The following is a 14,111-nucleotide window of genomic DNA, read 5'->3' on the forward strand; positions in this document are numbered from 1 at the left end:
TAAAATGTGCATAAATTATTCATCCTATAGTTTGTGTGACAATTAAATGTCATTTTATGTGAGACACCAAGCAAACACCTAACACATGGTAAGCTCTCTGTATATTTTAGTTTTTATCATTGTCCTCATCATCCAAATGAACTGATATGGAAAAATATTTATGATATATTATACAAAGAAGAATAAATATATATATTATGAGAGAGATTTCACACTAATATCTCATTTAAATAAAATATGTAAAAGATTATAAGCTCAGAAAATTACAGAAGAATAGACACCAAGTTGTGTCTTAACTAATATGTGATTAAAACTTTGTTTTGAGATGACGTTTTGTTGAATTCAGGTCCCAGGTCTGCTACAAATCATTTAATCTTTATGAGTCTCAGTTAAACTAAGTCATATCCAGAGTCCTCACTAGTTCTATGATGCTATTTTTCTTAATATGTTGAAAAGTCATGGGGAACACTAAATATTTATTTCTACATCTTTTTTGGCCTGTTTCTCTTTTTGAAGTTCTCTGTTGCTTGAACTCATTGGGCAGAGGGAGTTTTATTACACATCGTTCAATTTTCTAGAGTGGGTCAGGAGGTATTATCCTGGAACCTCACTCAGGTAGTTGAATAGAAAGCCACGTTGTAGGCAATTCATTTCATTTGTGCATTCAGCAGGATTAATTAAGCATCTAAATTTGTGCCAGGATTGTACCAGATGCTGTGTATGGCACATATTTAACCCTTAAGGGGTTGGAAGTCTGTTGTAAGAGAAAACATGTATGTAAATAGCTACAATATTAGCTTAGTAATAAATATCATAAGAAAGTCTGGATAATAAAATGCTGTGTGAGCTCAGAGGATAGAGCAAACACTGCAAGGTAAGAGATCTGGGAAGATTTTACAAGTCTATTTTAAGATATTCTCTCATTCAATCCTCATTAAAACTCTTCAAGGTAGGTACTATTCTCATTCTAGCTGCCTACAATGGCAGGAGGCTCAGAGAGGTTAAGTGCCCAAGGACACAAAGCCAACAAATGGCAGTGCCAAAATTCAAACTCAGATCTCCTTGGCTCCAAACCCACACTCTTAACAACTCGCCAAAAGGCCTTTGAAACAACTTCATATCAGGGATCAGCACCAGCATAAAGCCATTGGAACAAAGCAGTGGATAGCAGGACAATAGAGTAATGTAACTTGACTAGTAGACTCCCAAGGAGAAGCAGACAGAGAGGAGATAAGGTCCCAAGGAAGGCAGGTGCAGAAATTTAGAAGGCAGATCCCTCAGTTCCAAACTTAAAAATATTAATAAATAGTAAATAAATTACATTAGTAAAGTTGGAAATTCAGAACACACAGATGCAGACAAAAAAGAAAATAAAAATTATACATATTTTCACCACACTATTAACGTTGGTGTGTATGTTTCCAGTCTTTGTGTATATACACATCTACCCATAATATTTCTTGTGAAAATCAAACCATATCTGCCTTTTCACTGCCTCCCCCCCCGCCACTTCCCAAAAGAAAGTTTCCATTCAAAAAATTGTTCAATATCCTTTGCTGGGTTTTCCTTATTCTGGGACCTTGAAATTTCCTGGGTTGCACTTTCTGGAGCTAGTTTGTTTTTTCTTTCTACTTCCTAGGTGATTTCATCCAGTTTCATGGTTTACAAAAAAAGGACTTATGTATGTTAACACCTCCCACATTTTTTCCCTCCTAATCAAACCTTCGTCTAGAATTCAGCCTCTTCCATCCAGCTACTTATTCAGTTTTCTCTTCTTGAATTTCTAGTAAGTGTCCAAAACTAAATTTCTGCTGTCTCCATCCAAGTGTTCTCCACCGCGCTTTCCACCTCAGTCCATCCTTTATGTTCTCGGGCTGAAAAGCTTGGCGTCCTCACGGACTCTTCTCTTTCTCTCATCCCAAGTCAAACCTGGCAGCAAAACCTTTCACTCTAGCGTCAAAATAAATTCAAAATCCTGCCACTTCTCACCACCAGTCCGACCATGGTCATCTCTCTCACCTTAATTAGCACAGTAGTTTCCTAGTTGTTCCCTCGGTTTCTTTTTTTTCTGTCCTTATTCTTGTTAAAACGTTAGGCAGAGTGTGTCCCTCTTCTGTTAAAAAGCCTTCCAGAAAAACATTCTCATGCAATGTTAAATCCAAATTTTTAAAGTCCAAACAGGTTCAACATCATCACACAGGCTGTCGGTCTGCACCTTTTCCTCTCTCCACATTTTAGATCTGCTGCTGCCTCTTTGTTATTCCTCAATGTGCTAGCATCAGTCTGTCTCATGGACTGTGTATTTGCTTTTACCTTTACCTGGAATGTTCTTCTTCTGGATAGTTGCATGAATCACTGCTTTAATTTCTTTAGGTATTTACTTATTTACTCAAATGTTACTTTTTCAGCTTATGTCTTTGGCCAAATTATTCAAAATTTCCCACATCTCTGGCACTTTCTATATTCCTTCCTTGCCTTGTTTTTTTTTTTTTCTCTTTTTAATGTTCATTACTGTGTATTGTACAATATTTTAGTTATCTTGTTTACTGTCTGAAAAACTCCCTTATAGGCTCTCTAATGGGTGAATTTATATCTATTTTGCTCATAACTGAATCCTCAGGGTCTAGAAGAGTGCTTGGTACAGAATAGTTACTCAATAAACAATTATTTGACAAATAAATGATGCTGATAGTTCTGACACATGCCCTACTGGTCTATTTGGAATTCATGCTGTACTAATTTCTTGTATTGATAGCACATGGGATGACTTTCTGTTTAGCCTTATAATAAACTGAGTTGTAGCACAGTTCTGTCACATTTCTATATCATAATTTTTTCAAAATGTAGTTTCCAAGTATCTCAGCTTCATAGCTAATATCAAGAAAGTATAGACATTGTGTAGCCAAGACAGATTATGAAGCAGTAATTGCTTCATAATCTGATGGGCCATAATTTGATGGTGTATGTCAAGGCAATATAAGTACCCTTGTAGTAGATAATCACACACATTTGTACCTTCTGTGTGCTGAATCATCTTTTTTCCTGAAATGCTCTTTACCCTGTAGTTTGAAAGGTGACTCCTGTAAGATTCTTTATCCCTGGGAAGTTCACACTGTGTCTGAGTGGCCATTCTAATTTTCATGGATTTTGTAAATATCTCTTTTGTGGGAAGGGGTGATGAGGCAGCAAGGAATAGTGAAAAGAGTATGTTATAGAGTCACCAAATATAGATATGAATTCCAGCTCCATCATTTTCAAAACACATTACAAAATTTGTAAAATAGAGGTAATAAAATAATACAAGTTGATCATCCCAAATCCAAAAATCTTGAATCCAAATGCTCCCAAATTGGAAATTTTTGAGTTTCCACATGATGTTCAAAGGAAATGCTTATGGAACATTTCAGATTTAGTATTTTCAGATTTAGGATGCTCAACCAGTAAGTAAGTATAGTGAAAATATTCCAAAATTTGAAAAAAAAAATCTTAAATCTTAAGTCTAAAACACTCCTGGTCCCAAGTGTTTTGGATAAGGGATACTAATCCTGTACTTACATCTCAGGGTTGTTATGAAGATTATTGATACATATATGCCTCCCCATACAGATACAGAACTATTACATCATACATCTTTTTTTTTTTTTGAGACAGAGTCTCACTTTGTTGCCCGGGCTAGAGTGAGTGCCGTGATGTCAGCCCAGCTCACAGCAACATCAAACTCCTGGGCTTAAGCGATCCTACTGCCTCAGCCTCCCGAGTAGCTGGGACTACAGGCATGTGCCACCATGCCCGGCTAATTTTTTTCTATATATATTTTTAGTTGTTCAGATAATTTATTTCTATTTTTAGTAGAGACGAGGTCTTGCTCAGGCTGGTCTCGAACTCCTGACCTCGAGCGATCTACCCGCCTCGGCCTCCCAGAGGGCTAGGATTACAGGCGTGAGCCACCACGCCCGGCCAGCAGGTCTTACTTCTTAGGTCCATCTTGCCTATATTTATACTTGCTCTCCAGGTGATTGCATACATTCCAAAGATTTTATATATTGGTGGCCTTCAATTTATATCTCTAACCCCAAACTCTCCTCTAAGTCCAGCCTTACATATCCGCTTTCTTGTTTGATACCTGTACCTGGATGCATCAAAAACATCTCAAATTTAACATATTCAAAAGAAAATGACTGATTTTATTTTGCCTCTCATCTGTTTATGTACTAGCCTATCCCATCTCTAGTAATATATAAAAATGCACTAGGTTTTCAGACTAGAGGTTTAGGAGTAAATGCTGATTCCTATCCCTACTTACTACACACATCCAGTCCATCAGCAAGTCCAGTTGATTCTATTTGGAAAATATGTCTGACTGTGTCCACTTCTCTCTACATTCAGTCACCAATCCTAGGCAAGCCACTATCATCCCCTACTAGATTCTTACAAGAGTCTCCTAATAAGATTTCTCCAGTCTATTATCCAGAACAATGGACAGCCAGAATAACCCTTTCTAAGACTGAGTCGTGCCAATCATTTGCTTATATCTTCTCAATGGCCTTCTGTTGTGCTTAACATTAAAATTCTACAAGAGCCTACATGGGCTTTTTCTTATCTTTAAAACCTTGTCTTGTACCACCATCCCTCCCATTCTTCATGTCCTAGCTACACTTTTTGTATTACTGGCTTCTTTTTTCTTATCTTCTTTGTTCTTTGCATTCATCGGGTTTCAGCTAAAGTCACCCTTTAGAGTACTGATTCATAAAGCCCATGAGTAAAGGGAACATGCGTATGTTGTTGACTCTTAAATATTCAATTTCCAGGAGACAGTCATATCCTATGCGTGCCATAAATATGTGTTAAATGAGTTAATGAATAGATGGCTGGGACATGATGGGTGCTCAGTGAGAGATCATGATCATACTCATCAAGACACATCATTGAACATCTTTGTTACATTAGACTCTTCCACTCAATAGTTTATAGACCTTTGTTAAATGAGTTAATTAATTTAGTGTATATTCAGAAGACAATATTTCAGTGTTTCTGTATGTATATTATGTCTCAATGTATAGGGCTTTCCTAAAATTAACTCTAACCTTTGTTAAATGAGTTAATTAATTTAGCATATATTCAGAAGACAATATTTCAGTGTTTCTGTGTGTATAGTATGTCTCAATGTATAGGGCTTTCCTAAAATAACTCTAACAAATAAATGATATTTCAGCTACATTAGTTTCATATGCCACTTCTAGTCTCTCATATCACTTTGATGTTCTTACATTAAAAAATTGGTTCTGTTTTTCTTATTGGGTTTGCTCACTAACATTCTGAATTTAATAAGAAATTGTGTTTCCTTTTATTTCATTTTTTTTTACCTGAGTAGAATTCACATGACCACGAGACTAAGAATTATTCCCTAGGTCTTTGGTCTAAGGAAAGTGACAGAAAGGTTTGAGAATATTCAGATAATCTACCAATGAAAAAATTAACATCAGTCTTTGTTTCCTTCCCCCTTATCTATTATGTCAACTTTCATACCAATTTTTTCCTATATATTGCCAAACTCCTAGTTATTCTGGAACATCTAGTTGTTTGATGAGTTTTTCTTTTTTTATTTTAGTGTTTGACACTATACAGAGGGAGTCTTTCTCTGTTGCCATAGGAAACAGTAGAAAGAAACAGTGAAAATGAGGGTAGGAGTGATAAATGTGATTCAAATTATATTCATTTTGTGTCTGGACTGGAATTTTTACAGATCTGATGAGTTTGAAACCATTAGTATTCTTGTAGAAGCATGCTAATTGCATAAATTCCTGAAGACACATCACCTGTCTTTCAAAGGTAGAGCTTAGGGAGCTAGTCACTTTAAAACAACTTGAGATTCTTGGCTGGTAGACATGATAACACACAAAATAAGTCTCTTATACAATCCCTTTAAATAACCTAAATCATTAATTTGTCAGTTCTCTTTTATCAATTATGCTAGAATTTGCTGTAGGAAACTTGGGACAAAATTTCCTTCTTCCCAGAAATTTAAATTGAATTAGATGACTATATTCATAGCTATACCAAGTTTCTACTTGGAAGGATAGTTCTGAACTTACATCCTTTCAGCCCTTTGAGCCTTAGTGATGCGGAAATTTTTTTCTGGATCAGAGCTAGAGGACTGATTACTGTGAATTTTATTACAAGACTGTAATTACTTTGAAGACTCTCTGGAGGACCAAGTGGGTTGCCAGAGAATTTTCTGCCATCACTACCTAGCCACAGAATGCCCTTGGAAATTAAATAACAAAAAGATCATGTCTTGAATGTATATATTCCTATTTAATTTACAAAGCATTTGCATGGTTGGTATCTTAGGTTGATTCCCATAAGAGGAACTCTAGCTCATATTATCCTCATTTTTCAAATGAGGAAATTCCGGTACTAAGAGGTTAAACAATTTACTTCTTAATAGCAAAATGGGGTTTTGAAGCTGCATATTATTTTCTCTAAAAATTGGTGCTCATTTCATTATTCCTTGCTGCCTATTTGAGACATTTTACACTGTAATATCCCAACCTTCTTCTTTCTCTCCTACAGTTCATTTAACTTGAAATACACACCTCTCTTCATTTTCTTAGTTATATATTATATGTTAATTAGACACAATACCTATTTATTTCTGGTAAGATTATTCACCTTGCTTTACATTGCATTTGGAGAGGAGATATATAGGGATTTTTTTTAACAAGATAATGTTATTTTTGTAATTACATAATTAATATATGCTCAATGCCAAAAATCTGGAAAGAAACAAAAAGCATTGTGAAAATTAAACAACAGTTACCCACTCTCCCATCACCTAGAGGTCATCAATGTTTAATATTTTGGGTTTCATACTTCCTAGGGTTTTCTGTTCATGGTATCACTTTGCTTCTAGGATGCTTTCTCTTACCTCTGCCTGAGAGTGCAGTTCTGCCTGCCACACATAAGATTTGGTTTTGTGTACTCCAGATGAGCAAATAAAAAAAATTATTCTAAGCCAGGCAGAGTCAAGAAACTACATCAGCTTCTTCATTAAATTACAAAGGAGACAGACAAAGGAAAGTTAGGAAAATTTTTGTATTCTTTTTTCTTTGTTATAAACACCATCAAAACCCTTTCTTTCTCTCCTAGCATAGACCTTTAGAGCTTCCCCAAACTAGTTGCATTTATGTTGTTAAAGACCTATGCTATTTTTTCTTTTCAGGTTTTGAAGATCATGATTGCATGGATGCCTCTAACTAAATGGTACCCGGGGACATGGTGGTCCTCTAGAGAACGCATCTAAATTGCTCGCTGATTCCTTGGTTTGCCACTCAACATAGGACGTTGTTTGATTGTATCTATCAGAACTCTACTAAATTTTTCCCACCATGCTATCTCTATTAGCTTGAACTCCTTTCCTAAAATGGTCCTTCTGTTGATCCTGTCAGTCCTGCTTTTGAAAGAAGATGTCCGTGGGAGTGCACAGTCCAATGAGAGGAGGGTGGTGGCTCACATGCCAGGTGACATCATTATCGGAGCTCTCTTTTCTGTCCACCACCAGCCTACCGTGGACAAAGTTCATGAGAGGAAGTGTGGGGCAGTCCGTGAACAGTATGGCATTCAGAGAGTGGAGGCCATGCTGCACACCCTGGAAAGAATCAATTCAGACCCCACACTCTTGCCCAACATCACACTGGGCTGTGAGATAAGGGATTCCTGCTGGCATTCGGCTGTGGCCCTAGAGCAGAGCATTGAGTTCATAAGGGATTCCCTCATTTCTTCAGAAGAGGAAGAGGGCTTGGTACGCTGTGTGGATGGCTCTTCTTCTTCCTTCCGTTCCAAGAAGCCCATAGTAGGGGTCATTGGACCTGGCTCCAGTTCTGTGGCCATTCAGGTCCAGAACTTGCTCCAGCTTTTCAACATACCTCAGATTGCTTACTCGGCAACCAGCATGGATCTGAGTGACAAGACTCTGTTCAAGTACTTCATGAGGGTTGTGCCTTCAGATGCCCAGCAGGCACGGGCCATGGTGGACATAGTGAAGAGATACAACTGGACTTACGTGTCAGCGGTGCACACAGAAGGTAAGTTTCCTTTACATCCACTGAGTATGTCTTATGCACACAACAACTTCCTGGTTAAAATTTCAGGTTTTGGAAAACTAAACTATTCCTCATTATTAGATATTTTGGATATTTTGAGTTTCCCCAGTTATACCAGTGCTGTAAGAAGGGACTGGATGGCAGATAACTAGAGAGACATAGATTTAAGCTAATATGAGGGTTTATGTGGCTATGATTTGGTGAAATAGAATTTTTAAAAATTATTTATTACATTATTTACTTCCGCTCTACTGATACTGTACTGTACTACTGCTATATGGTAATTCTGCTATAATCATGGTTTTTGATATTTGTTACTAGAAGTTTTTAAGTTTCTAGCTCTTCATTGAACACCTCACATTTTTAACATTTTAAGGTTTCTCCAACTGCTTACTGTTTTTGATAAAGAAAGGTGCACATAAATGTACATAGGATTAAAGGTAGCCAGTTCAAGCCCAGATATGCTGCTATAGAGAATTAGCAAATAGTTTAGTCTTACAACTATTTTTCAATGGAGTGAATAGTCATATCTGAAATGGAGATAAGAATAAGTTAATTTTATCCTTGTATAGAACATATTTGGGATGTATAATTTTTAACAATTCAAAATAGATTTGCTTTGAAATTTACTGCTTCTTTATGCTCAAAGAATAATGAGGAAGGAAAAATCTGAGTGATGTTTTGTAACTGTTAAAATAATAATTAGTGCTTTGTTGTTTATGGTGTTGTAAATATGCTTTTGTATACATTATTTGTTAGTTCTTGACCAGGACTCTTTGGGATAGGCTTGGTTTGTCCTAGAGAGGTTAAGTGACCCAAATGGTGAGACTCATTTGCTATGCAACACTCTTTCTAGGACATCAAAGTGCTTATATTAAGCACTATAGAATACAAAAGAAGATATGAAACACTTTTTATAAATCACTGAATTATTATATTTATTGAGATTTTAAAAATTCTCCAATAACATATCATTGTGGTCCAAACAATCCAATCCTGTACAGTGAGGGGTTAAGTTACTTTCCCCAACTTGAAAGGTTGAGAGCCAATCACCAATCAGATATAGGAAAATTTTCATTATCAAGTGATATAATATCATGAATTATAATGTATGGCCGCTCATTAATAATATTCAGAGCTGCAAAACAAACTGGATTCTGTATGGATTGAGACTTCTCTATATCTAGACATTTCCATGTATTAGTTGATAGTTTACTTAGGAGGATGTTAATATAGAGAGATTTTGAGCAATGGATAGATGTTTGGATTAGGAGACCTTTGCATTTTCTTCCTTTGAATTTTTTCTAATGCTGAGATTTTTCTTTTAAAATTATGATTTCATTTGATTCTCACAACAAGCCAATGATATAGAAAGTCTGCATATTTTATTCCTATCTTAAAATACAAAGGCTTTAAGAGTTTAAATAATTCATTTAATATTTACCTAATAATAATTTTAGAGCCAGGAGTGAGGACCATAGCTAATGACTTCTAGTTTAGTGTACTGTTATAATTTAGCAGAATCCATAAGAAGCCTGACCTGAGGATATACTTATGCAACACATATTAAGCACAAATATATGCATGACTCTCTGATAATCCTGTGAAGGACAGCTGTATGTTTTATATATCATAACCTTCAATGGGCTTGCAATCTGGCAAAGGAAATGAGGCACGTGTGAATACTTATATAACAATAATTCAAGATGATACAAAGTTACAAATATGTCTCTAAAGTAAATTAGTGGAGGAAAAACATCACCTGCTCTGTGGTAAGGAGGTCATAGTGGAAATCTTAGAAAAGGAAATGGCATTTGACAGTTGAATTTAAATAAGTAGAATTCTGACAATTGGTGACAATTAAGGGATAGATTTTAGGGAAGGGCATGAAGAAATATGAGGATATGAGAAATAAAAAATATGTTTGAAAAACGCCAAGTATAAAGGTATGGTTTGGTTCATCTCAAATAAGTCATAAATTTAATAGGAACTTCCTTCTAGCTTCAGAAGAGTAGAGCTCGGTCATTACTGGTGATGGGATATTAATTAAACATTGTGCAATAAGGGAAACTCATGGTCATGATCTTTGGCTTTTACTAGTCTAAAGTGTTATTTTAATCTAAATGTACACCAGTGGTAATCTAGCAATCTAGTGAAGTAAATTATGATGCGTTCACACAATGTATTATCATGTAGCTATTAAAATGAATGAGGCACTCTATAGATAATGAGATAATAATAATGATCTCCAAGATCATTTTAAGTTAAAAAATCAAGGTGCAGTTCTGTATATAATATTTTATTTGTCTAAAAGTGGTTTTTATATAAACCATTTGACTAGATATTAATAGAATTGTTCTCAGAGAAGAATGAAACTGCTAACAGTTGTTCCTTCTGGGAGGAAATCTAACTAGTCAGGGAATAAGGTAGAATACTTTTCAAGCATAACTTTTACATACATACACTTGAAGTTGGCTATTAAATGCATAAATTACCTACTGAAATATAACAATAACAAGAAAACACTGTGTTTATGGGCAAAAAAATAAGACAATAAAAATTGGATTGCCAAATTCAGGCAAAATATTTGAGTGATACCACCAAGATTTAGGAGAGAACAAACCTTAAAATTGACCATTCAAAGATTGAAGGAAATACCCCTTGACTTACTGTTTTATGTGGTTATGTCAAGAAGTATTGATCTTGCTTTGATCCCAAACAAGAATGTGGATAATGAGGTTATATGGTGTTAAGCTTTACAGTTTATCAGTATAGGAGTGGCATGGCAGGACTTTTCACAAGGTAAAACTCACCACCAAGATCAGAAAAGTGCTTGAGTCACACAAAACACAGATATGTTGGGTACTGTGGAAACTCTTCAAGGCTATGCCTGCTTTTCTGTTGCTTGGCTTTTCTGGAAGTCTCTGTGAAATCTTCCATGAAATGATGATGTCAGTTCTTGCTTCAGCCTGTTTCTCTGGCTAGGTTGCGGTAATTCTCTCTAGCTCTAGATAAATCAGTCCCAGTATGTTATAATTTATTCTCTTGTCCTTATAATTATTCTCCTTTGCTCAGTTTATATTCGTCTTCTTGAAGAGTACAGAAATATCCACATTCTTTCACATGAGCCATAGAGATCTATGAAAAGATGTAGTCCTACTTTCAAAAACACTTTATCTACCCAATTGCCCATATATTTTATATGTAAATCTTATAATCCTGTGTCACACTTACCATCAGTTGTTCCTTCAAGAAAGTGTGTACCATCACAGAATTTCTTAGGAGAGAATAGGAGACTTGGGTTTCAACTTCAATGTTAATCTCTTATACTTGCAATTTCCTGTGATTTATGGTTTTTTGTAGGCTACATGACTGAATATTTACTGTGGCTTATTGTATTACACAAAAATTATGCTTAGAACTTCTAGGCAAAGAGATTCATAGTATAAAACAAAAGAAGAAAAAAAAAAGAATGCATTTTTTAAAGAGCCGACCAAACTAGCTCTTCAGCTGGGTAAAGGAAAGGAACATGCAATGACTCAGAAGAAAAATTTCACTCCTGTTGAAGGAATCAGTCCAGTCAGAACTCTCTGTGCTCTAAGAAAATTTAGGTGTCCTTTGCCTGAGTACTTTTGCAAACCTTGGTACATATGCCCATTATGGCAGAGAATTGATGCTGTTTGTCTGTTTAGGGGTGTGGTAGATGGATTACACTGATGACTTCCACTAATGGTGTCCCTGTATTCACCTCATTTGCTTTATAGCTTGGTAATTCCCTTTCACTCTCATGCAGCACTGGCCTTTTAACTGCTTTGGCCCATAGAACTTGGTTGAAGTGAGAAGTTCCTTCCTATTGCTGTCTTGGAACCCTATCTTTACCATATAAAGAATGAAAACACCCAGGTTTTCCAGATGAGTTTATCTTAGACCTGTTGTCCTCAACCATGAAGATCAACACAATGGTCTTTCTGACCCACAGCTAATTACAATCAAGTAATCAAGCCCAGCTGAAACCATCAACATTACCCAGCTGACCATTATTGTGAGCAATAATAAATGCCTCCAGGATGGAGTCCAGTATAAGCATATTTGTCCCTCTGACTTCAGTCTCTAACCCCCTCCTCCAAAATGGGATACTACTGCTATGTTTAAACTTAAAAATCAAAACAAAATAAATTTATTATTATGCAGTTATATTTTTGAGGTTTAAATAGGAAATAAAACAGAATACATGTGGTGGACAAGAAGGAAAATTTAAAATGCTTCACCCATACTCCTGTGGCTAGAGATGTGATAGTTCCCTTAAAGTTTGAATGTCTTAAAGAGTCAGACACTTGCATATATTTCATTATGACATATTTTCCCCTTGATCTAGCTCAATTTCATTGAGAAAATACTGAACTTGGTTTTATAGACAAAATCACCTATGTTGTACTTTTTGGGTGACTTACAGGATTTCACACTTCACTATTTTTCCTGACTATAGTTCAAACTCTATTATATATCCCCAAGGCCTATCAGAGTGCCTAGCACGTGATAGGTGCTCAAAGCTTATGTGTTGAATAGATTAATTTGGTTTAAAATAGTACCTAGCTCACTATTTATGAATATATAGCATGTGGCCAAATAGCAGGCATTTGTAATTTTCACAATGTTGCTTCTTTATAAAAATGAGATGTCACAATGCCTCCCTTGATTAATTGTAAAAAGCTGTTCACACCCCACTCCCTTTTTTGTTTGCATTGGTTCTTAAATTTATTTCTGTCTAATGATATAAGAATGTTAATTTGTTCTAGCAGAAAAACATGTCAGTGATGCTTTGGGGCAAAAATGTACCAGTAAGTTGTACTAGTAACATACATCATTAAAAATATTGTCACCCAGTTAACCTACAGATTGCAATTCGGTACCAGTTTTAGGTCATGATATGGTTTTCTATCAATTATTTGCTTAAAACTGTGATAACAATCCAGCTTTGGTTGAAAGAGCTTCAGTGTGATTCATAGTTTGTGTCCTTGTTGACTTCTAAAAAGTAGAAGCACGCTTTTCCCATTTCAGTATTCCTACTAATTGTGTTTATATCAAGACAACAATTTAGCTTGGAAAGATAAGAAATGTCTCTACGGAACCTACTGAATACTTTTTAAAGTGATTTCATTTTGTTTCTTCAGGGGTTGAATAGTTTTAAGAATTAAGACAGATTTGGGGAAGATCATGGTAATAATTCAGACATATAAACTACTGTGAGCTTTGCAGAGTGTTAACACTGGAAGGGTCTTAGGCAAGCAGAGTATTCAATCTAACTTCTTTATTTTACAGTTGAAAAAACAAAGACGGAAAGGTCAAGTAACTTGAACTTGTCACATAATTAGTTGCAGAATTGGCTGAACTCAAGATTTGTGTCCATCTTTGTTTCCATATCACTGTTAGAGATTATTACTTGAGTCTTTTTTCTCTTTTTACCATTTTATTACTACATCATTGATTGCTTTATTCTTCACCTCTTTATCTCAATGGCACCAACCTTTTTAAACAATCTGCAGAAAGTTTTAATGACTGTCTGAAAAAGTAGCAGGGACATGAATGAAGTAGTTCATCTAAAAGTTCGCCTGAAAGTAGCACCTTTCCTTGTTCCCATGGAATGAATTAATTACAGTAAAAAGAAAACAAATTAAGGAGGAGGCCTGTGGCAGCAAGTTGACCTCACAGAAGACCTCTCCATGAGTCTGATGATAAGTACAGACTGTGCCTGGTAGTTTTTATTTCAATCGCCATTGCAGACTCCACACTCTGTCCTTCAGATGCCAATAATAGCAGGAAGCAATATGGTACGAATTTTTTAAGAGCAGGAGGACATATTGTTAAATGATGTAGCCTTATGTATGAAAGACAATTCTTTGGAATTCATCCGTACTGGGATTTATGAAATCTCATTTTGGCACATTTGCAAATACTCCAGAAAGATTTACCAAACATTCAAATGTTGAATTGAGGAGATGTTTTGGCAAG

At 35.7% G+C, this 14,111-nt stretch overlaps 1 protein-coding gene across 8 annotated transcripts in view; it reads left to right on the forward strand.

Annotated features, from left to right (window-relative positions):
• Nucleotides 1–14,111, forward strand: part of GRM5 (glutamate metabotropic receptor 5) — a 472,602-nt gene that overhangs the window by 9,518 nt on the left and 448,973 nt on the right. For 6 of the 8 annotated variants that reach the window (XM_045557158.1, XM_045557161.1, XM_045557162.1 and 3 more), the window contains exon 1: nucleotides 7,424–8,084. In XM_045557158.1, coding sequence (XP_045413114.1) covers nucleotides 7,424–8,084 — 661 coding nt within the window. Of the gene's footprint in view, nucleotides 1–7,222; nucleotides 8,085–14,111 lie in introns of those variants that run through there. The other 2 variants (XM_045557157.1, XM_045557159.1) reach the window with 1 other exon arrangement.

The sequence above is a fragment of the Lemur catta genome, chromosome 7 (genome assembly GCF_020740605.2).
Source record: "Lemur catta isolate mLemCat1 chromosome 7, mLemCat1.pri, whole genome shotgun sequence".
In the NCBI taxonomy this organism is placed as follows: Eukaryota; Metazoa; Chordata; class Mammalia; order Primates; family Lemuridae; genus Lemur; species Lemur catta.